Source organism: Sorex fumeus, unplaced genomic scaffold, assembly GCF_029834395.1.
Source record: "Sorex fumeus unplaced genomic scaffold, SorFum_2.1 ptg000002l, whole genome shotgun sequence".
In the NCBI taxonomy this organism is placed as follows: Eukaryota; Metazoa; Chordata; class Mammalia; order Eulipotyphla; family Soricidae; genus Sorex; species Sorex fumeus.
The window spans coordinates 63,168,180-63,192,554 of NW_026606059.1; the positions used below are offsets into that span (position 1 = coordinate 63,168,180).

The 24,375-nt window shown below is 40.8% G+C and overlaps 1 protein-coding gene across 1 annotated transcript in view; it reads left to right on the forward strand.

Moving 5' to 3' along the window:
* EXT1 (exostosin glycosyltransferase 1) overlaps positions 1-24,375 on the forward strand; it is a 293,860-nt gene that overhangs the window by 261,305 nt on the left and 8,180 nt on the right. Inside the window, exons 4-9 of the mRNA XM_056110307.1 lie at positions 208-327; positions 8,072-8,204; positions 10,940-11,058; positions 12,372-12,467; positions 17,114-17,203; positions 22,959-23,119. Of these exons, the coding sequence (XP_055966282.1) occupies positions 208-327; positions 8,072-8,204; positions 10,940-11,058; positions 12,372-12,467; positions 17,114-17,203; positions 22,959-23,119 (719 nt within the window). The remainder of the gene's footprint in view (positions 1-207; positions 328-8,071; positions 8,205-10,939; positions 11,059-12,371; positions 12,468-17,113; positions 17,204-22,958; positions 23,120-24,375) is intronic.

Here is a 24,375-nt window from a genome sequence, read left to right on the forward strand (position 1 = left end):
GTAAAGGTCATTAAAGCTGATTTCCCAGGACATGCTGGTTTTTACCTGGCATCCCTCAAGGGCATTTCAGCACAAGCCGGTGATTTTCAGTATGCTAGAAGCCGAATGTTATGACGAATAAAAGCCTAACCCAAGTGGGTTATTTTGATCAAATGGCACCTCATTGTTTTCCAGTCATAGTTATTATGTGTTCACCTTGTGTTTCAGATTCCTTCTACAATCAGGTCTATTCATCAGGATAAAATCCTAGCACTTAGACAGCAGACACAATTCTTGTGGGAGGCTTATTTTTCTTCAGTTGAGAAGATTGTATTAACTACACTAGAGGTAAGTGAGACCACTTGGCCCTCACTCCTAAATCATGGTCCTTTTGAGTTGCCTCTCGGCCTTTGTTGCTAGTGGTGAGGTGAAATTTGCCGGATGGGGAAATACTGAATTTTCTGTACTTGGATATGTTAATTAACCCCTTTTCCTGCACTACTCTGTCCATGCAAATTCCTCCATCCCTGACATCATCCACAGAGGATAGGAGTAGAAATGACACTTGCTGATGTGGAGATTGGCTCTGTCTTATGTAATTCTCTGGAATATGTGGCTAATGACGGACCTCCTGTCATTCACCCTCTGTGACATCCTTTGAAGACATTTCTGCAATCCATTTAGAAAACAGACTAGGAGGAAATAGCCACCCTTCTAAAAATATGAACACAGGTACCCCTCTCTTTTTGAAAATTTATGAGATCCCCAGTTTGCTCTTACGAAAAAGACCTGCGTTGGTGCTTGTTTTCAGAAGAGGATTTTTACTTTTTAAAAAATTTTAGTCATGCTGAAATTATGAAGTTATTCATGATTGGGTGTCAGGCTTACAATGTTTCAGCGCCAATTCCTTTACAATGCCAATGCCCCTCCACCCCCATTTTGCTTTTAGATAAAGTCTGGGCCTAGTGAAACCATCATTCAGCACTGTTTTGCAGCAACCTTTACAGAAATACCACAAGCAGGAAGAGTGTCCCTGACCAGCTTCTTTGCCAGAGCTAATTTATGCAAGCTGTGTATTTACCTTATCATTCCTGTTTTTACTATATGCTATCATTTTAGGTTTTGTATTATTTTGGTATGATTTGGTAAGTCATTTGGCGTATCTGAGAATGCTTAAAAATGCCCCCTCTTAGAGGCAAGAAAGATGGTACAGAAGACAGGGTGCTTGCCTTACATGGAGTTGACCTGGGTTTTATCTACAGTATCCACAGTACCTCATATGGTTCCCCCGAACACCACCAGAAATAAGCCCAGAGCACCGGCTGGGTGTGACCCCGAGGGAAAGGTAAGGTAAAGGCCCTCCTGTTGATCGTCGATTTGCTCGAGCGGGCCCAGTAACGTCTCCATTGGAGACCTTGTTGTTACTGTGTCTGGCATATCGAATACTCTCGGTAGCTTGCCGGGCTCTCCGAGAGGGGCGGAGGAATCGAACTCGGGTCGGCCATAGTTGGCCGCTTGTAAGGCGAACGCCCTACCCGCTGTGCTATCGCTCCAGCCCCCGAGAACAAAATAAAACACCAACATGTTCCTTATGAGTTGTGTTGTTGTTCACTTTATACAACTTCGACTTATAAGAGGGTTCAGAGGAATGGTCTACTTTTGGATAAGGGAGGGCCATTTGAGGTATCCCCTTATCCTGTCTGTCATTTGACAAAATGAATTTTCTTGATGTCTGTTCCCCAACCAGCATCATTGTGACAAGGATCTCTTAGGAAGAAAATCAGTATTATACCGATCTGTCACAGAAAGATTATATTTATGAAAACAGAAAATCTTCTAGGCAGATGAGTGCCCAGCCTCAAGTTACTGGTTTGTTTGTTTTTTTTTTTTAATTTGGTTGGTTGGTTTTAAAGATAGTAGGTAAAAGGGAAAGAGATGCACAGAGATGATTAAAACCTTTAGAAGTAGAGCAGAAAACTTTGGCCTGAGGCTATACCCCAATAGCACAAAGCTCTAAAATGAGATTTCTGGACTGCAAACTATAAACTACAGGCTGGCCGGAAGTAGGGCCAGATTTTCTGATGAGGCCCAGCAGTAAGGGGATTCTGAGGTGTTCACATAATGAGTAGGGGACATTTGTGGCCTCGCTTTTGGAGCGTTTGCTCTGATTACTGCTCGTAAAGCTAGTGTAATTTTAAAGCATAAACTGAGAAGCCGAAGTACCACTAGAAAAGTGGAAGTCTCCCTTGTTTCATCTTCTTCATTGTTGTCTTGTCCATGGGAGTCTCAGAACCAGTGCTGGTCATGCCCAGTCACTCTGGGACACGCATTCACGCCCTCTGTAGCCGGGGTTCTTCCTCTAACCTTCCAGACTCTGCAGTCACTCCTCTTATGAACTAGGAACATTGTTTTTATCCTGGAACGCTAGTAAAAGGTCTCTTTAGGACACAGGCCCACCCATGGAGGGATTGGGCAGAATGGCTTCCAAGGGCTTCCTTATTTCAGACATCCTTGTCTTTTTCTGCCCAAATCACTTTGGTCAGTTATAATGGGCAAACTTTTGTTTTCACTGCACTTGTGTTCACAGCTGCAGATTTGCAGGTGTGATAATTTCTACCCTTCTCTTTGGGCTTGCCCCCTAGTCAAAACCCTTCCTAGACCCTTCTTAGGGACAACTAAATATTTGTTTTTGGTTTCTTGCTTTGGGGACTGAGTGCTTTCTATTAAAGCTGAACAGACACATTTTAGAAAAGTACAGTAGATTCTTAGAGCACAAAATCTGTTGACATCAATATATATGCATGTAATTGTTTTCATACAAAGTCTTAAGTTAATGTAATTTATTTGGGAGGCCATGCCCAGTGGTGTTCAGGACTTACTCCTGGCTCTGCACTCAGGGATCACTCCTGGTGGACTCGGAGGACCATATGGGGTCCCAGGGATAGAATCTAGGCTAACTACATGCAAGGCACATGCCCTACCTGCTGTACTATCACTTCAGCCCAAGTATATTATATTTTTCAATAAAGACTTTATGTTAAGTTTATACCTGTTTTCCTACTTAATACATTTGTCAGTATTGTTTCATTTATTACAAGATTTTTTCCCCCTATAAGCATTTAATGACTGTCCATTTATGGTATACTTCCTTCTTTAATAAATCCCCAATTTGAGGATGTTAAACATTATTTAGGTTTTTTTCACATATCAACTTATATTTTCATTATTTCTTAGAGATATAAATGTCTTTATCTAAGCAGTGCCTTTCTATGTGTATGTGTGTTTTTTATTCTATTGCTATTACTTAAAGACGGACCCCCTGAGATGGGATTACATAGAAAAAAATTAGACATTTCTAAGGATGTGATATATATTACCAGATTACTTTTCAAAAAGATTGTACAAATCTAGACTCTGACAAACTATCTGGGGAAAACCCTCTCTTGGTATATTCTTGTCAGCCTTAAAGATCACAATTAAAACACACAACATGCACAACTTCGCTAATTTGCCAGATGAAAGATGGGATGTCATTAGTTACATTTCTTTTGAATATGGTTTATTGCATAGATCTGGGGTTTTGCCTGCTAAGATAACAATGCTCAATTATCCCTAATAACACTTGGATGTGTTCTTGTCATCAGAATAGGATCTTAAGTCAAGTCAAGCTGTTTTCATCTCTGTGCCTGAAAAGGCTTTCTTTCTCTTGGATTCAAGCCATGCAGTTCTTTAGTGACACAGTTGTTTTTAAAACACTATGAGCCATGTACTTGATTCAGATTTATAGCAACTGTCAAATCTTTTTATATAGTTTCAAGATTGAATTGTACCAATTTGACCCCTCAACCAAATTGCATGAGAGAAACCATTCAGTTACCCTTTTAATTTGAAGCTTAAATTCTCCAGTATTCAGCATAAACAGAAAAGCAGAGAAGATAACATAAAATGTATTCAACATACACAAATAATCAAAGTCAGTGTGTTTATAAGAGCAATTTAACCATCAGAGATATCAAAAAATGCCCACTCGACTCAGAACTTAAGATTATGTAGTTAATTCAGAGTTACCTTCAGACAACGTAGATTTGAGAATCATTTGCGTTTGGAATACTCTGTGTTTAAACTCTATAACTTTCGGTCTTTCTTCCTCACTTCCTATTCAAGGCCATCGAAGAAGATAACTCCGTTTTTGGAGATTTTGAGATTTAGAGTTTTAGGTAGAGCTTAGATGCTTACATTCTATTGGAAACAGGCCATTCATCCTTCTTTCCTATGTCAGAATCAAATTGTTGGTATGTTTCATCAAGTTGGCCCTGTAATACTTCAGATAATGCTAGTATTTCCACTCTGATTGGAAAGTGTATGTGTGTTGTAAATTGAGAACATCATGATAAAAATACTGCAAAGACAGCATTCTTTCATGGGTTCTGTCATGTCACAGTACTGCATATCTATAACCTGGCACCAAGGATTGAACTTCGAAAGCCCTATCAGTGTCAAGGTGGGGAAAGGAGAAGAGCATCTGATTGTTTTAATATATGTAAATTGTGAATGGTAATTGAAAAGCACTTTTTCAGTGGAATTTTATGTAGTCTATTCCATTTTTATCTTCAGTTATCTAAACAGACACCTTTAAACCAAGGTTTTACTGATGCTCATGTATAATGAAAATTTTAAATCAGTAAGATAATGGAAATAGAAAATTGCTTTGGCTTCAAGTGAGGTAACATATGGTGGCATTGCATCTATTAGGCAACATTGCATCGGTCAGAAGACCATTTCAGGGCCACCCACTATGGCTTGTAGACTGGAACCAGTGACCGATAATTTAGAAGAGAAAAAACAAAAAACAGATGGCACATACAGAAGAAAAATTAGGAACCTGTCGTTCTTACCTTTGAATTCTCATTAATGAGAATTTTTTTTATGCAGTATGACAGTTGAAGCTCTAATGGAAAACAATTTGTGCTTGTGTGTGTGTGTGTGTGTGTGTACTTTCTTTATAGACAAAGAAGAGTCCAAACTCTAAATGTAAAGTCTTCTTCCGCAACAACAGAAAAAGCGAGATCAAGGTATTCTGAGAAGAACTGTCCAGGGTTAGGTCTTCACCTTTTCTATTTGATGAAGTGAGAATCATGCTTCAAATTTTTGAGAAGACAAATTGGTAGAAACCTATATAAACAACCTAAAAAGTGTTCACACCCATTGTTAAAGACCTAAAAAAATTAATTGTAAATTTGGGAAAATTATATTATGTTCATTGTATTACATAAAAGTAAATTGCATTATTGCCCATCATTTAGAATAAGCGAATAATCTGAAAATATATAAGATATGTAGCACTGTAGCACTGTCCTCCCGTTGTTCATTGATTTGCTCGAGTGGGCCCAATAATGTCTCCATTGTGAGACTTTTTGTTACTGTGTTTTGCATCTCAGATACGTCATGGGTAGCTTGCCAGGCTTTGCTGTGCTGGTGAGATACTCTCGGTAGCTTGCCAAGCTCTCCGAGAGGGGCAGAAGAATCGAATCCAGGTCTGCTGGGTTGGCTGCGTGCAAGGCAAATGCCCTACCACTGTGCTATCACTCCAGCCATATGATATGTGATTAATATATATATATATAAAATCTCATGTATAAAAAACTACCTAGCAAAAATATGCAGAAATGAGATACATTAAAAGATCATGAGCATCAGATTTTAATCTAAAAATGTAAGCAGCCATTCCTTACTAGTTTTAATACATGTAATATTTTAAATTTAATTTGGTTTTGTCTTTTATTGTTGGGTCACAACTGTCTATGCTCAGAACTTCTTTCTCTGCAGTCAGGGATCACTCTTGTTATGCTCAGGGGACAATATGGGGTGCCAGGGTTTGAATCTAGGCTGTAAGGCAAACACCATATCCATTGTACTATCTCTCTGGCTCTTATTTGATATTTTAATGCAAATAAGGAAAGTCAGACATAAATATGACCCAATTTCTTGACATAAATTAATTTTTTTATTTTCATACCTTTATGGAGATCTTCCTATCAAAATCTATTTGAAGGTAGTGTTAGTTGTTCATTGGTAATCCAGAAAAGTGCCTTATTGGGTCCTTGAATTGTAAAAAGTGTTATCATGCAGAACCAAAAAGATAATTTACAATAATGAAAAACATGATGGCCCGGAGACTCAAAGCAAATGGTGGTGCATTTTACAACATCTGAGTAACCTATCATATTTATGTCAGATTTATGCTGTTATCTATTATCGATTTTCAATTTATTTTGTATCTTAATACACAAACTTTTAAAAGTGATCACCATGCTGGAAGGTACATAAATTTTAAATGAAAACCTGTAAAGAAAAATAGAAGACTTGGAAGGTACCAAAAAAAAAATAGCGTATAATGTAAAGCTGCTTTCCATGTAAAAACCCTTGACACCATGACAGTGTTCTTATAATTAATGCCTAACAATAGGTTTTTAATACATACATCTGTTTTGTACCTCACGAAGTAAATATTGGTTTCCTAACTAGGTTACAAAAATCTGCACTAAATTAGAATCTCTGCTTATTCATAGAATTAGCAGTTTGTGTTTTTTTTTCTTTTTGGGTCGCACCCGGTGATGCACAGGGGTTACTCCTGGCTCTGCACTCAGGAATTACTCCTGGCCGTGCTCAGGGGACCATATGGGATGCAGGGAATCGAACCCAGGTCAGGCCGCATGCAAGGCAAACACCTTACCCACTGTGCTATCGCTCTAGCCCAGAATTAGCAGTTTTGATCTGAGGAAAAAATAAAAATGCAGGAGCCATTGAATCAAGATGTTTGAATTCTTTTAGATCGCCTCATTTCCTTCTCTCTCATTAAGAAATATAGATATGATAAGGTTTTCAAAGACAAATATTGTCCATATTATTATACTTCTCTACTCACTCTGTGGATGAGACTAGGGTGTTAATGACTTAGCAAATCATAAGACTTAGTTTTAAAGTCTGTACTTAAAATCATAGTGCATTAAATGGGGACCTGGAAAACGGTAATTTAAGTCTTAAAGCTCTTGACATATGGCAGGCCTTTTTTTAATACTAAAAAAATGCTGAAACATGAAATTCTACATCAAGTTAATTATTTGCCAAATCATATCTTGATGAGCAATGCTATAATTACAGAGGAATTTGAAAATCACAAAAAGAAATCTGTAAAGTGGACTAATCACATTCATTTGACAAATGATTCAGGATGGGAGAATGTGTGACTCCTGATGTAGAATTCAATGATCTGCAAGGACCAAAATTCCAGCGAAACTAATGAACTATCTTGGTTATTATTAGTCTTCATATGCCATGGTTCTTACTCCTATTGTGTAGGATGCTTTGAGTGACTTTAACTCACTGCTTTTAGAGATAGGATATAGGACACTTTCAATTAACCAGTAACCTCTAGAGTCCTACAATTGACTTCGAAAGCAAAAATGAAATATGACAAGTAAGGGGATCTCTGGAAATAAAGGAACAGATCAAAACCTCGGCAGTACTAAAACCAGTGAGTTTGAACCACCTGTCTGTGGACTGGGCTAGCTCCACAAGTATGACCGTGTTGGAAACCTCTGGTCTGCCTCATTCAGTGAAGAGCAGTGGATTTCAACTCCTGGTCCACAGACAGGTGCAGCTCTGTAAGTCTAGAAGATTTAAAAGCACTGATGGATACTGTCTTTTATCTTTGGTAGCCTGCTGAGTATTCAAATGGTTGTTGATGTCCGTTCACATTGAGAACATGGTATCCTCAGAAGGCCCTAGAAGTAGAGCTATTCAGAAGCCAGATATCCAGACTGTTGTTCTATTGCTCTACTTGGAAAGCATGGGCTCATCATATGTAGAAAATATGGTTAAGCTGACATTTAATTAGGAAATTTGACTAACCACAATGATTTGTCTTGCTCTTTTCCATTATTTGGTCACTCTCTGTGCCCAGGACATTTTCATCTGAAAAATTAAGGGAATAGAATCAACGCTTGAAGTGTCATTGTTTTCAAGTTTGAGTTAAGCATAATCCTTACTTCCTGGTATCATCCTGACCATGTGTATTATTCGGACTTTCTAGATTATTCAGGACAGAATATTCAAGCACATATCACGTAACAGTTTAATATGGAACAAACATCCTGGAGGACTGTTCGTACTACCACAGTATTCGTCTTACCTGGGAGATTTCCCTTACTACTACGCTAATTTAGGTAAGTAAATTCCTTCCCGGGAGCTACCCTGTATACCCTCAAGATGTTGCTCAGAATTTAGGCCTTGATTTTTCTTACCTTCGTGCAATGGATACTGCGACCCTATCAAAAAATGGTGTTGCTGGGTCCCGAATTATATAACCAGCAGAGCCTTGCAAAAATTTTTAAAAAATTTTTTAAAAACTCCTTTCATATTTATGCAACAGCTGACTTTCAGTTTTTTTTTTTTTACTGAATTGATAAGGGACAGGGGGCATATGTAAGAATGTATGGCAATGAGCAAACTTGATAATTCATTCAACATTTATTAGGCTCTTCACATGTGCTGTGTTCTTGCAATGCTCAGTGATAGAAATGAACTTCAAATCTCTGCTGTCAGGGAGGTTTAATCTAATTATAATGGGGATATGGGAATGGGTAGGTAACGGCAAAGATCTCTTAAAAACTCCTGTTACTGCCATGGATACATTTTTGTACTTGGAACCCCAATTGCTTTAGTGTTAACAAGAGATGTTCATATGAAGTTGTAATAGAAATGTTAATCTTAGTGCTTACCCTCATTCACAGTTCCAAATTTGAGGAATGCTGGGTAGTAAAGCATTTTTCAGTTTGATGGAACAAAAATACTCTAGATTTTCTGCCCTGTGTGGATACTCTTGAGTAGCGTGCTTGAATTGGACATGTCTAGCTTGAAACTGATACTACAAAAATAAGAAAAATGCATACCCAGTGACAAGCCTTTCATCAAAACCAAAATATAGGGACTTGGGTCCAAACTGGATAATATATTTAGAATGTAATAGTTTTCAGTTTAGGAAATATTAGTAAAATTTCTATGTTTTTTGTAAAATACTGAGATTCTCATTAGAAGCTAGCACAGTAAAAGTATGTTCACAAGGCTTCTTAAACTATTACTAAAAAATTGAAATACAGTGATTTGAAATAAAAAATACTATTAAAAATAATTTTTTGTAAAAATAAAAATTACTATTAAAAATACTCTTAACCTGGCAAAACCATGGCTCTGTACCTAGATTGTGGCAAGGTTAGCTCTTTCCTGATGTCCAGTTAGAGTACCATTTATGATGTCCATTTCTCACTGTCCTCCCTTTGTTCATCGATTTGCTCAAGCGGGCCCAGTAATGTCTCCATCTTGAGACTTGTTACTGCTTCTCGACCTTTTGGCTAAGGCCAAGTGTTCTAGTTTTTACCTTTATTCCACCAACCTAAAAACTAAACCTAAATGTCTCTGCATTTTGTCACTGGCTTTTAAGCCACTGCAATGCAAAATTAGTGAATCTAACCTAGTTAAGTTTTGAAAAGCTTTTTAGCCAGTCTTCAGTTTCTTACTGAGTTCTTATGAGACACTCATTTCAGAGAAGTCATACCACTTCTTCCTCTTGGATGGCGGTGACTGTTTTGTGTATTTCCAACACCTTTCTGCTGGGGCCTCAGAACACATCCAGGGTAGCTTTCTTAATCACTGTTCTTCTCTTCATTGTTGCTACTCCGCAAAGAAGTGATTGAAGTAGTCCAGAGGCTTTCTTCCCAAAATAATAATAGCAGTGATATGTTGATGATGACAACAGCAAACACTCCTTGAACATTTATTGTTTGTGAGGGATTTGTTTGCATGAACTCATTTGATTCCCACAACCACCCCATTCTTTTGATTATCTCTTATCAGCCCATGACTTAAGTAGAATTAGGGTCACACATTTTTTCCAGGATTTCACCTTGAAGTACTAAAAGTAGGCAAAAGGACATACATGATAACCTTCCATTATCTGTATCTCAAACCTTATTGGTAAAGGGAAATGTGTTTGATATTTGCATGACCGAGACCTAAACCTGAAAGCTTTGTAACTTTTCCCACAATGATTCAATAAATAAATAAATTTAAAAAAAAAAAACCATAATGCCCAAAAGGAGAGAGACAGAGACAGAGTAAGAAAGAAAAGTGCCTTCCATAAAGGCAGGCAGACGGGAAGGGGACCTAGGCATGAGAAAAACTGGGGATATTGGGGGTGGAAAATGTATACTGGAGAAGGGATGGATGTTAGAACATTATATGACTGAAACCCAATCATGAATACCTTGGTAATTATGTATCTCATGGCGATTCAATTTTTTAAAATGTGAGAATCAGATAAGTTAAAAAAAAAAAGTGGTAGACTTTTAGATTAGATTCTAGTCTAGACTGATTTAGGGTGATGTTATTTTAACATTTGTTTTTAGTCACTGAAACGGTATTTGGTAGAAACCCTGTTAACTACATAATTAAGAATAAGGCTTGAGCTGACACCCCAGGGATCCCATTTACTTAAATCCATACTAAGGTGAGACTTGAGTAAACAGATCCTTACTTAAGTGGAGATTGGAGAGAGAGAGAGAGAGAGAGAGAGAGAGAGAGAGAGAGAGAGAGAGAGTTTAAATTTTGGATACCTAAAGAGCAGAAGGGAGATCAAAGATATATTCCCAAGGGAGGAAAAAAGATATCAAAGGATGCTGTAGAAATGGACATTGAGCTGTAAATTATTGAGTTCTCGAGACTTAGGCGGCAGTTAACTGGCATCTCTTCACCTTGTTTTTGTTCATCAGTACATAAGAGGCTAAGGAAAAATGGGCTGGAAGGGAACATTAGCTCTCGGGTGAGGCAGTGGAGCAAGGAGGAGTAATTTTTGAAGTCTTGTATTTCAGTGCTTCATTAGGTTTCTCTCCCCTTTCTGTTGCAGGTTTAAAGCCCCCCTCCAAATTCACTGCAGTCATCCATGCCGTGACCCCCCTGGTCTCTCAGTCCCAGCCAATGTTGAAACTTCTCGTGGCCGCAGCCAAATCCCAGTACTGTGCCCAGGTGAGAGGGAGCTTGAAAAAGGGGAATGTTTTTCCTGGTTTCCTTCAGCAAGACCCCTGTGCTTTTTCTGCTACATACTCTGCTCCTCCAGATTTCTTTAACACCATTTGTTGTTTGTTGCTTTCTTTTTTATTTTCTATGCCTTCTGCAACAACTTAGAGATCCTTTCTTTCTTTCTTTCTTTCTTTCTTTCTTTCTTTCTCTTTCGCTTTTTTTGGGGTCGCACCCAGTGATGCAAAGGGGTTACTTACTCATGGTTTTGCATTCAGAAATTACTCCTGGCAGTGCTTGGGGGACCATATAGGAAGCTGGAAATTGAACCTGGGTCAGCTTTGTGCAAGGCAAATGCCCTACCCACTGTACTATCACTCTAGCCCCAACTTAGAGATTCTTGGATGTGATCTCTAACACAGGTGAAAGATGAGTTACAGAGAAATTTGCAGACCCACATTTGCAGAAATGTGCTCACATACACATACACTCCTTTTTTTTCTCTCTCTCAACTTAAAAATGTTCTAAGAAAGCATTAGAAAGGCTGCCGGGAATACCCAGAAGACTTAAGTTTCCATAGAAGAAACAGACTTGGTGGTGTTGAGGTGTCAGCTTTTCTTTCTTGGCCACCTTGACTAATTATGAAACTGGCCACGAAGATTATATCTACGGTAAAAGAATTTTTGGAATCAGTATCCCACTCGACCTCTTAGCTGTGATGTTCCTTTTGAGAATTGGTTTATAGACAGAGTTTCATCAACAGGAAAGAATTCATCTGTATTGAAGGACACATCTCTTAAGTAAACTCATTTATCGAAAATGCTAAAATGATAAAAAATCAACCACCGTCTTAGAGAACCCAGCCACCAGCTCATGCTACTTTTATCCAGCTTTGTCTTTAGCTGTCCTGCATTTGCTGTGAGCACTGCAGGTTCATAGCAGATGTGCAGATGGTCAGTACAGGTTTTGATTTAATTTTGTCAGTATGTTTTTTTAAGCATCATCATCAGACATCAGAAATTGGGAAGCAACTTTATTAAGTATGCAGCAATATTCAAATGATTTCTTTTTCCTGTAGCGTTGTGCTACTTCCTTGACACTTAGGGGATTTTTTGTGATTCTTTTTGTTCTCTCTTTTTAACTGTTGAAATGAGATGGGTTCTGAGGATTGTGGGTGTTGACCCCCTTTTGAATGCAGTTCTCATGTGTCCATTTCTCCTGCCTTAGGTCTCCATCTCCTCCCTCTACTTCTCTATGAGAAGCAGCTTTGGGTTAGATACCTGTATCGATCCAACTACCTGTTGTTTCCTTGTCCCTTTCAGATCATAGTTCTATGGAATTGTGACAAGCCCCTACCAGCCAAACACCGCTGGCCTGCCACTGCTGTGCCTGTTATCGTCATCGAAGGAGAAAGCAAGGTAGGACCTAAAGGGGACCTAGAGACGGAAGTGCCACAGAATGAAAGAAAGGAAATGAGCATGCATATCTCAGAGCGTTGTGATTAGGATAAAATTATTTCAGGCCTTGGCAATGGCCATCCAGAAAAGCTGCGACAAAGATGTGACTTGATGGTGGTGATGAAAGAGGTTGGCTCAGCCAGTTCAGAGGGATTTCATTTGGTGGCGCTTCCTCAGATTTATCTTTGACAGCCAGGCCATTTGGGGGCTATAGAAATAAGTCAGAGGGTTAGAGAGCCTGCGTGGCATGCAGAATCTCCAAGTTTGATCCCTGGCACTGCATAAATGTGATCCAAAAGCCACCACCAAAAGAGGGATACTATCACTTTAATTCCATTTTGGTTGATCTATTAGAGATTCTCCGGAGTGCTGCCTAACTGGCCCCCCCTTCCATCTTCCAGTTCATTTTGCCTAGAGCTGAAGAATCTTTTTAATCATCTCATATCCCTTAAGGGACTCTCTTTGCTGATGCCTTAAATTGACATTTGAGCCTGTGACTTATCTGGCCTCACCTGACCTTCCCAGTCCTCTCTTCGGCTACTTTCCTCTCTGGTCTCTGTCCCTTGGAAACATCTGATCATTAACAATGGTCTGAATTGCACTGTGTCTTTTCCTACCTCTAATTTTTATCATTCCCATTTGCTATAAGCCTTGACCTCTTCAACTGTTCATCTCTGATCTCTGCTCTCAAAATTCCCATATGTTCTTTAAGTCTCTGTTCACACTGCCACCTCCTCTTTGAAATTTCTTCAGTTGACAGCCAGAAGTGAGTTTTTAGTTTTCTCTAACTTCTGCATATTGCTTTTCTGGTAGGTCTTACTCATTGTGATGAAATTAGTTGCTACTTAAATAAGACTGGGATTGGCAAGACAGCAGCATCTGCAATAATTTTCCCCAATGGGTCAGATTAGAAGACACTGGCTTATATTCAGCAAATGGTTGTCATTGAGCTATACTAACAGAATGTGTATTGTGTTTGATTGATCCCTTTGAACTTACCATTTGATTTGCTGAGCATGTCGTTTTAGAACACATACCTTGTTTGACACCCTAGTTTGATCCCCAGTACCCCCCCCCACACACACAAACACACACAGTACAGTGACCATTTCATATCATTTATAATACAGTGAATGTTAGAGTTGTTGGTGGGCAAGATAATCATTCTGTTTAGTTTCACTGCATGACTGTGTGATGAGCATTGGTCAAGCACCATGGAGATAGGAACTTCTTGGTAGGAATGTTCTGAGGAAAGATGGGAGTTTGAACAACGGTATGCCTTCCTGGCATTGGTCTTGCCCTTAGGAATGCCTCACACCCTAGGTGTGGTTTCACAAAAGAAATCAGAACACAAAAATTTGCCTCCCACCCATTGCAACTCTCTCCTGATTTCACTGTTGCCCACAACAGTGCTCTGTTGGATGCTGTTAATTTTGGAACTCCCTTTTCTTTTAATGTGTTAATGATATTTTACTAGGAAGATAAGTCTTTCTTTGAATATGTCAAGATATTCAAAAACTATCCATTCTAACTCTGACCTGGAGCCATATGAACTCCTGGAGTTAGTATTGCATTTTTCACTTTGTTTTTTGAGGCTACAGCCTGCAATGCTCAGGGCTTACTCCTGACTCTGCACTCAGAAATCACTTCTGACCATGCTCGGCAGACCATATGAGTTGCCAGGGATTGAACCAGGTCAGCCGCATGCAAGACAAGTACCTGATCCACTATATTATTGTTTGAGGCCCAGTATTACATTTCAAAAATACGATTCATACCCAGTGAAGTTCCAGTGGTGATGAGGTGCCAGGAATCCCACTTAGGGTCTCACACATGCTAGGCATGTACTCTATCTACCCCTTGAACTATCTTCCTGAAATCCCATATCATATTTTTATGTACAGACTCATTGATTTTGACTTATCACCCAATGTCTTATACAATGATAGTGATAATAACAGTGTCCTTTCAGGAGGGCTGGTGTCTAATGAGTTCTGTTAGATTCTCCTAACTGTGTTCATGTGGTTTGGTTCTTGTAACCATGTCTCTGTGGCTGTCGTTTGTCCTGTCCGAGCTTCTACCACTACTTCCTTTGGTTCATGTGTCCTGATACTCACTGCTCTGGGATTATAGCTCCTACAAAACAAATGCTCTTAAGTCCTCTTACTTCTGCTCCGTATTGTAGGCCATCTGGGCTAAGGCATGGGCCCATTTTGAGGGTTAAGCAAAACACTTTGTCCCTGGGACCCATTCCTCATTTAGTCCAGGGGTTCAGTAAATGTCAACTACTATTCTGGGAGAATTGTACTGTTATGGTTTACAAACAAGGTTGGAGAGTCAGGCTGACTTTTGCACAACCAGATTCAAATTACTTAACTTTGGGCCTCCATCTCGCTTCCCATAAATGGAAGCCACCACAATATCTACCTAATAGGAGAGCTCGAAAAGGAGCAGATGATACAATCTGCATCTAGGTGGCCTTAGAAGGAAAGGGCCTGCGATAGGTGCTGGTAAGAATAGTCTTGACTTTTCTTATCTTCGCCATTAGAAAGTGAAATTCTTGAGTCATGGTCATTTCCTGGTCATGTTTGTTAATTCTAGTAGAGATTGAATGGGTCTATGAGAGCTAAATATTTCTTAAATGAACTAAGCCCCTCAGGATTGACCTTTTATGGACTTATGTTTCTTATGTGCTCATAGCCGAGACACAGGGCATTTGAAAAAAAACTTTTGTTTCTAAGCAAGAAATTGAATTGACTTATGTGGGTTTTTTGGTGGTTTGGTAGAGGTGGTAGTGGTTGTCTTGGCGGTGGTGTGGTACTTGCAAGGCTTGAATTGGACCCAGAGCTTCACACGTACAAAGTGTGCCACTTGAACCACATCCCGGCCCAAATTACGGCCATTAATGCCCCCTGATGAAGCAGGTCCAGAGAAAATGGGAAATGGATTTTCAGAAATCAGTGGCGAGTTGGACACAGGATGGGAGCAAAGCCCTGCATCCTCTTTATTCCCTATTTTAAATCTCCATGCCTAGCCTTGAGTTTAAAATTGATGTGTTTGCTGCTGTGGCTGCAAAGCTCTATTTTGAATTTATAGGCCTTGTCTCTGTGGCTCTCCCCCGTAGGCTTAACAAGAGAAAGGTCAGGGCATTGCTAAGCTGGGAACTAATGGTTTCTGCGCTAGTCCTCGGACATGTAAACAGCATCAGGAGAATTGCTCCGGGCTGAGATTTCTGCGCTGTGTGTATGGGGTTGCTGATCGCTTTGTATTTTGTTTTGAAAGACTGAGAAATGGGGAGGGGGACTTGATCTCATTGATAAATGTTTAGGAGTCGGCCCTGAAGCCATTTGGGCACTGACACATCCCTGGAACTCAAAGATACTGGGGAGAGTGACCGCTGTTCATCGGTTCATGTCCTTCGCCTTCTAGAACCTTCTCTGACATGGAAACCAAATGTCAAATGCGGCCTGAGGTTGAGTGGTTTTCTTTCTGTAGAGTCTGCTGTGGCGTCTATAAAAGGGGCAGCTCGCAGATTTGGGGAGCACTGTGAGGGCCTTCTTTCCCCTTGTCTGTGGAGTTCGACTGCTGGCATCCAGGCCTCTGTGCCTGGACAGCTGCTGACAGTGTCCACTCTCCTGGGGATTCCCTGTGTGCCGGGCAATCTGCTGAACCCCCTGTCTGTCATGCCCCATTTTTTTAATTTTTATTTTTTAATTGCATACTGTGAGATACACAGTTACAAAGCTGATCATGGTCAGGTATCAGTCATACAATGATCCAGTACCCATCCGTCCACCAGTGACCCCGATTTCCCTCCCACCATCCCCATCCCCAGCCTGCCTCTATAATAGGCAGTTTCTCCCTTCCTCTCCCTCCCTCCCTTCCTCCCTTTCTCTCTCTCTCTGTCCCCCCCCCACCCCACCCTCACCTTTTCTGAACACTATGGTCTGCAACACAGATACTGAGAGGTTATCATGTTTGTTCCTTTCCCTACTTTCAGCACACAGTTCCTATCCAGAATGATCATCTCCAACTTTCTTTTTCATAGTGGTCCTTTCTCCATCTCACTTGCCTTCTACCCCAACACTTGAAGCAGGCTTCCAGCCATAGACTAATCCTCCTTGCCCTGATTTCTACTGTCCTTGGGGATTAATCTCATAGTATGTTTTTTTCTGATATTCCACAACTGAGGTCTTGCCCCATTTCTGTCCATTTCCCACTGAATCCCTGTGTGCCAAAGTCCCTCCTCAGTATCATACCTTCTAGCATCCTCCTCTCTTCCAAGCACCAATGACTTCATCTCCACCTCCTTTTTTCACTTTTCATCTCAAGCTGAGTCTGTTCATGTTTCTTGGTCTCTCTGGAGACAGACCCATCTGAGGAGAATCTGCACTTCCTTTGATTAGCAAGGCACTGGCACACAGTTCATGCCTAATGGTTATGGGCAAGAAAGTCTCTGCCCTGACAGGAAATCCACATCTTCTAGGTTGAGGGTGGTAGAAGGTTTCCTTATGGAGGTGGGGATGGGAGCATGTTCCTGTCAAAAAAATCCCAAAGGGCCTCTCTTCACCCTAATCCCATCGTTCCTGTCTGCTTTCTGCCTTCAGGTGATGAGCAGCCGTTTCCTGCCCTATGACAACATCATCACTGACGCGGTCCTCAGCCTGGATGAGGACACCGTGCTGTCCACCACAGAGGTGAGTGCCCATACCCCTCCAGACAGTGGCCCTGAAGCCCCCTCAGCACTCCTGCCACCCTTGGTCTCTCTCGAGTCCAAAGCATTTTCCAAAGCTTCCCTGGAACCAGTGTCATCACTCCAGTTCTTGTGTGTCACTTGCCAAGCCTTGGTCCCTGAGGTGGAACTGTAGCACTGTCCTCCCATTGTTTATCGATTTTCTGGAGCAGACACCAATAACATCTCCATTGTGAGACATGTTGTTACTGTTTTTGGCATATTGAATACACCACGGGGAGCTTGCCAGGCTCTGCCATGCGGGCGGGATACTCTCGGTAGCTTGCCAGGCTCTCCGAGAGGGACAGAGGAATCGAATCTGGGTCAGCCGCATGCAACCCACATGCACGCCCTACCCGCTGTCCTGTCGCTCCAGCCCTCCTGAGGTGGCAGTTTCCCTTTATTATCTCTACTCTTAGCGGCGGTGTCCAAGCCTTTGTCTGCCTGCCTTTCCTTTTAGTTGGTAACCCCGTGACTGTGGGCCGGTACATGGAACACCCAGTGAGAGGGGAGAAGAGGGCCAGTTCTGCAGCATTTACCGTGAAACCGCAAGGCCGTGTTTGGGGTGCAGAGAGCATCCTTGCGTGCTCTGTGAGGGAACTCTCTTCTGGGTTCTGCAGCCTCCCCTCCCGTTTCAGTTTCAAGTGCTCATTTCCTCTCACCCACACAAGAGCAAATGGTTTCACTTTAAGGCTGAGCTGCAGATTCCTGCTATTTCAGATGTTCAGGTATTGGTGCCAAAAATAAGATTGCACAAAGAACGTGTGAGGAAAGGCGGTGGGGGAGCAAAGATAGATATGGTAGAAAACCAATTTTTACAACTCGAATGAGTATTGATCTGTGGAATCTCCTTTCAACCATAGAGGGGGACCAAAGATAGTTACATAAAAATGTGGTAGATTGGAAATACATTATTAATGGGAACTGCTAAAAATGCCCAGAGACTTAGCTACTTATACCTTTTTCCCTCACTTTCTTTTTTCCTTTTTATTTATGATCATTTTCCTTTCCATTTAAGTATGGGGACTTACCAGCATACCAATTTGATTCTAGTGATCTCTTGCCCACCTAGTCAGGGTTGGGGCTAACTTAGACCAGCGATCTCATTTCTTTGTTTTGTTTTGTTTTGTTTTGTTTGAGGGGGCTGGGGAATGCCACACATGATGGTGCTCAGGGAGCACTGCTGGCAGGGTTTGGGGAACGATATGGGGTGCCAGGGATCAAACGCAGGTAAGCTACATGCAAGGCTAGCGCCTTATCCACTGTAATATCCTTCCAGCCCCTCACTTCTCTTAAAAAAATGCCATCGACACTTCCAATTTTCATCAGATGGAATTGAAGAGACCTCAGGGACAAGGGCAAGCTAAATGCCAGGACAAAACATCCAGGCTGTCACCTCAGTAACTTGATTCCTGTTAGCCCAAACTCTGTATTTATGTGGTGTATGAAGATTGGGAGACTGGGTGTTGCAGGGAGTAAGCTGAACACACAGCCAGTTGCCTCATGTAGAAGCTGCCAGGAGGAAAGTGCAGACGAGATGATGGGCTGAGTGTTCAGGGAATCATAGCTGTGGCAGACAGTGGAGGGAAGGCTCCAGTTTGCATTTTTCCACTGCCTCCTACAAGGGAAGCTGACATCCCGGGATATGTTTATTCTACAGCTATTTATTGAGAGATTTCTTGGTGCTGGTCTCCATGTCAGGGATTTTGGCTTGAGAATTCATCTCTGTAGCCCTCCAAGTCACGGCGCAGACAGAACTCAAGTGAGATGATTCAGATGAAGGGATGTGGGGTTAGAGAGGTGCAGATCTCTCTCTCTCTCTCTCTCTCTCTCTCTCTCTCTCTCACACACACACACACACACACACACTCTCACACACACACACACACACACACACAAAATATAGTGAGATAACCAGAGAGAAACAGTGGCAGGAAGCAGTTCTCACCCTGGGATCAAAAGGAACATGGGGAAATTAGTGTTTCCAGAAAAAGATGAGAAGTTCTGGAAAGAAGAGGTAGCCTGATGAGAACTATGATTGGGGGTGGACTTTGGCACCAAAGCAGGGAGGCAGTAGGGTAGAAATCCCCAGGCTGCTGTGTCTCACCTCCATTTTCCTGTGGGTGATATCCACTGACTGACCGAGTCAGCTACCTACTCACCAGGAAATCCAGGGGCTTCATTCACAAGTCCACCATCCCAGGGCACAGATATAGATGGGGAGATGGAGATGGGGAACTTGAGGCAATGTCAGGAAAAGTAGCACCTGTTCCTAATGGACTATGTGGTCAGTTATCCCCCCATGGCCACTTGATCTGAAGTTTCAATTCATCTTACATCTCTCCTGAGCACAAGATTTGAGTCTCACTCTCAGATTGGTGTTCCCCATCCATAGTGATAAAACTTGCATCATTTTTATGATTTATCCATGTGCTATAATTTCTTCTCAAGGAGACACTTAATGCTTGCTGGAGGGAGCATATGTGGAAAGTGGATCGTTAAGAAATCAATTTGGGTTGAGAATGATATCTAAGAGTGTAGACTGGCCACTGGCTTTCCTTTTGCCTGCTTGGTCCATAAGAGTGGTGGTGGAAATGGTCAAGAACAAAGATACGGGGGCCGGAGTGATAGTACACCGGATAGGGTGTTTGCCTTGCATGCGGCCAACTTGGGTTCGATCCCTGGCATCTCATAGGGTCCCCCAAGTACTGCCTGGAGTAATTCCTGAGGGTAGAGCCAGGAGTAACCACCTCAGCATTGCTGGGTGTGCCCCAGAAAGACAAAAAAAAAAAAAAAAGAACAGATACTGGTTGAGTTTATTTTCCCCTTCAAGGATTCTTATTTTTTTTAAATACTTGTTGATGTTTAGAGAGATTTTTTTAAGCAGCCTCCTATGAAGGGCCTGAGATAACGTTGGTTTATAGTTATTTACATTTATCTCTGTTGCTGCAAATTCTCAAAAGAAAACAGATGTTGGTTTTGAAGAGAAAAGGCTGGGAGTTGACCTTTGCCTTCTTTGATTTGTTAATGATCCAATGATGAAAGCAGAATTATCACTTGAATCAGAATTTTATCAGAATGTACTTTTGAGTTCCTTTGAAAATCTGAAATAGTAAGAAATTCATATGCTAAAAAACATCCCAGCAGGTTCTATATTATTTCTTATGCATGTGCTTCCTTTTTTCAAAGAACAGTGGAAAAGCCCAAAGAGCACCAGCAGCCACGCAGACTGGGCTGTGTGATAGAGTTGTCCTTCAGTTAGTTCCATAATACTGTGTCCCAGTGCCCATGTGCAGAGGATGGAGACCTGATTGCCGGCTTCTTGCAAAGGCTGCCATGGCTTGCTCTCTGCTTCTTTTGAGATGCCTCCCATCACCCTTTCTCTAAGAGTTCTTAATGCAGGTCCTACTGCCCTACCTCTCTTCCTCTGGGTAACAAACTCTGTTGTTAGAGCTTTCTTATCTTGAGATAGATCAATAAACTGGATGTTCATAAAACTCTGAAATTATGGTTTTTACAAAAATTTTAGTTCTGAGAATTTGGAGGTAAATGAATCATTCTAGATGCCCCTGAACAGTTTCTTCCAAGATGGTACACACACTAAACATACCTCATGGCACATGCTTATTTCATTTCAACAATTGCATATTTACTGTAAAGTGTCTTAGAAAAGAAGGTATCCACAACCACACCTAGGATTTCACTGACTTGTTTACTTAGTATGAGGCTAAAGTAATGGGGTAAGGGGAAAGTAGTTTAAAGAAACAAATTAAATGCACCATTAAATATATGGACTTTGAAATGTACTAAGGATTGGGGGGGTGATGTTATCAAGAACATCACCAATGCTCAAGGGAAATGCTGACCTAGGTTTCTTGTCTGTTTTCTTTTTCGAAAAATTGTGGTTAGATTCACATGACACACTGACCATTTTAAGGTGTTTAACTCAGTGGCATTGAATATGCTCACAAGACTGTGTAAATCATTATCATATTCTAAAATGTTTTTATTTCCCAACAAGAAAACCATATACTTAACTTAGTGTCCCCCTACTTTGAAATTTCCAATCTTGTTTTATGATTCTCTGAATTATTCTGGGCACAGGCATAGCAATTTCATATGCGTGTGATTGTAGAACTGTGGGGCCTTCGGTGGGCAGCTACTTTCACTTAGCACCATGTTTTCAAAGTTTGTTCAGGTTGTAGAATGCATCAGTACTTCATTCCTTTTTTGTAGCTGTATAGTACTTTGTCGTAGAAATCTATTCTATTAGAGTCAATTATACATCACTGTTGGAATTTGGGCCATCTCCCCCTTTTGACTGCCATGAAGTTACTTAGCAGTTATTCAGCTTTTGAACCTCTGTGATGCCTGGTACTGAGGTTTTTATCCAGTTTCAGCCCTCTGTCCCTCAGCCCTCTTCACACTGCTGAGACTTTAAATATTGCTAGAAAAATATGAAATTTCCATTTGCATTGCTTTTCAGGAAGAGCTGGGGCAAGGATGGGTTGAATGTGTAGATTGTATGGGAAATAAATTGCTTTCAGCAGCACAGCAAGAAAGCTCAAAAGGAGGTTATACTAATAGTTCAAACTAAATCTGAAACCCCTCAACCTGGCTCTGGCCTTTTTGACTCTGCCTTTTACAGAGCTCAGGTGGATAGCTTGACCCTCCATATACATTAGCTGCTTTTTCAGTAAATTACAGAATATAAAATGACCTGCTTTGCAGGAATATTATAGCGATGAGTTAAAATGTGTAAGTATGTGTAAATGTGCTCATCTCAAACATTCTGCACGTACGAAAATTAACTTATTATTTCCTGTGCCTTTTTTTTTACTTTCAATATATTATCATAAAAGAATCACAGAAAGTCAGGACAAACTTAAACATTTGAAAATCAAGTGTTTTCTCATTATGAATTTTCATTTTCAGCAGAAGTTCTTGCATTAGGTTATTATAAACACTGGAAAGTTATTTTATTGCATTTCCTTTAAAATAATCCTGTGACTGTACTTAGCCTCGTCCACACTTACTTACTGATCTTTATTTTTTTGAACTGGTAGATGCATTCTCTAGATTTCCCTGGCACTGTGCATTCGCAAACCTGAAAGGCCTGGCTTATTATTTTTTATTATTTCTTTATGGTGTCTTTTCCATGTTCCTGTTAGAGCTTGTGCACTTTTTAAACACGTTTTCTCTTGCTCTGAAGAGGATACTGTTATTTTAGTCATTTCGACTGTGCTGTGTGCTGGTTATGATGTATGCTATATATTCCGTTTCTGTCTGTATAGAGGAAATCTGCTCCCGTTTATAAAACAGATGTGTTTGTGCTGCCTATGAATCACCGATCACGTGTTCCTCTAAGGGTGGGGGATAAAGCAGATGCTTTCTTGACTTTTTTTTTACTTTCTTCCTTTCTTTTTTTTTCTTTTTTTTTTTAGCATGAACAGACTGGAGTTCTAAAGGACATATCAGTAACTGTTTCTGTCTTTCATTTCCGCAACTCCTCTGAAGTTTCCTTAACGAAAAACATTAAAATGTGCATAATTATGGGGCAAAATGTCAAGCAGTGGGTTTAATTTGCTGATGAATACTTGGAATTAATGTTTTGCAACAGTCCCAGGATTTCGCATTATGAATTAGCAGGGGGAAGGTAATGTTTTGTTGACATTTGCTAACGCTGTTGATTGCTTGTTTGGCTTGTGTTCTGCCTGCAGGTGGATTTTGCTTTCACAGTATGGCAGAGCTTCCCCGAGAGGATTGTGGGCTACCCTGCACGCAGCCATTTCTGGGATAACTCTAAGGAGCGGTGGGGATACACATCCAAGTGGACGAATGACTACTCCATGGTGTTGACAGGAGCTGCTATCTACCACAAGTGAGGATTTGCTCCTTGTATCGTCCCTGGCTGCCTCATAAAGTAGAAACTTAGGATAAATCTTACTAGTAGCAGAAAGAAAACTCACTCAGCATACCTGTCCAGTTGCTTCGTTCACATGTGTCTTTGGAACTGATAAAACCTCTTGCCTTTTTATGGTAGGATATCCTCTCCTAAGTCTGGAACGTGATCCAGTCTCAGGATCTTTTGAGAAATGGAATTATTCAAATCGACAACAGCAACAAAAGTAAATACTAAATTGAGGAACTCCCAGACACTATCCCAGATGCATAGGATATCATGACATAAAATAGAGAAATAAAAGCCTTGCTTGTGCAAGTCTTCCATTCTAACAAAGGGAAGTCTTGCATACCCACTAGGTTTATAATAGCACTGTAGCACTATCCTTCCGTTGTTCATCAGGTTGCTCAAGCAGGCACCGGTAACATCTCCATTGTGAGATTTGTTGTTACTGTTTTTGACATATTTAATACACCATGGTAGCTTGCCAGGCTCTGCCGTGCGGGCAGGATACTCTCAGTAGCTTGCCAGGCTCTCCAAGAGGGGCGGAGAAATTGAACTCGGGTCAGCCGCATGCAAGGCAAACACTCTACCTGCTGTGCTATCGCTCCAGCCCGGTTTATAATATGTTGAAGAAATACATTCTATAGCAAAAAGGCAAACTAGAGTGGGTTACGGGTCACAAGTGCTAAGGGTGGAGAAGGGCCAGGTAAGTGGAAGGCTGATTCTCATTTTGAGTCTTTGAGATTTAAACAACCTTGAAGGAGGAGAGGAGTTGAGCAGGTCAGTCTGGGAAGCGTATAATTGCAGAGGGTGTGGCTAAGTGAATACCCTGAGGCAGATTGTGTTGAGGGAAGATCAGAATGAGCCTAGAATAGTCAGGAAGAGGTCTTAAGAGCAAGAACACAGGGTCTGGCTGTCAAGCATGAGAACTTTCCTTTCTCCTAAGTCAAGGCTTCTTGGATCTTTTTTTCCACTAGTGAACCATATCTTGCATTAAAAAACTGTAACACAAGAAGTGCTACCAGAGCCTCTTGGATTTGTTTTGTGGTAGATTTTAAATTAATTTTTGATCATTGCACATTGTAAATTTTTTGCGATTGCCACATTCAATATGAAACCCCAGGTATAAGAAGTTGCAGTCTCAGTGACTTGAGGAGGCACTACCTAGTGAATAAATTCTTTCAGTAATTTTTCTTGTATTTCTATGTGCCCCTTCAAAGATGTAGTAGGGT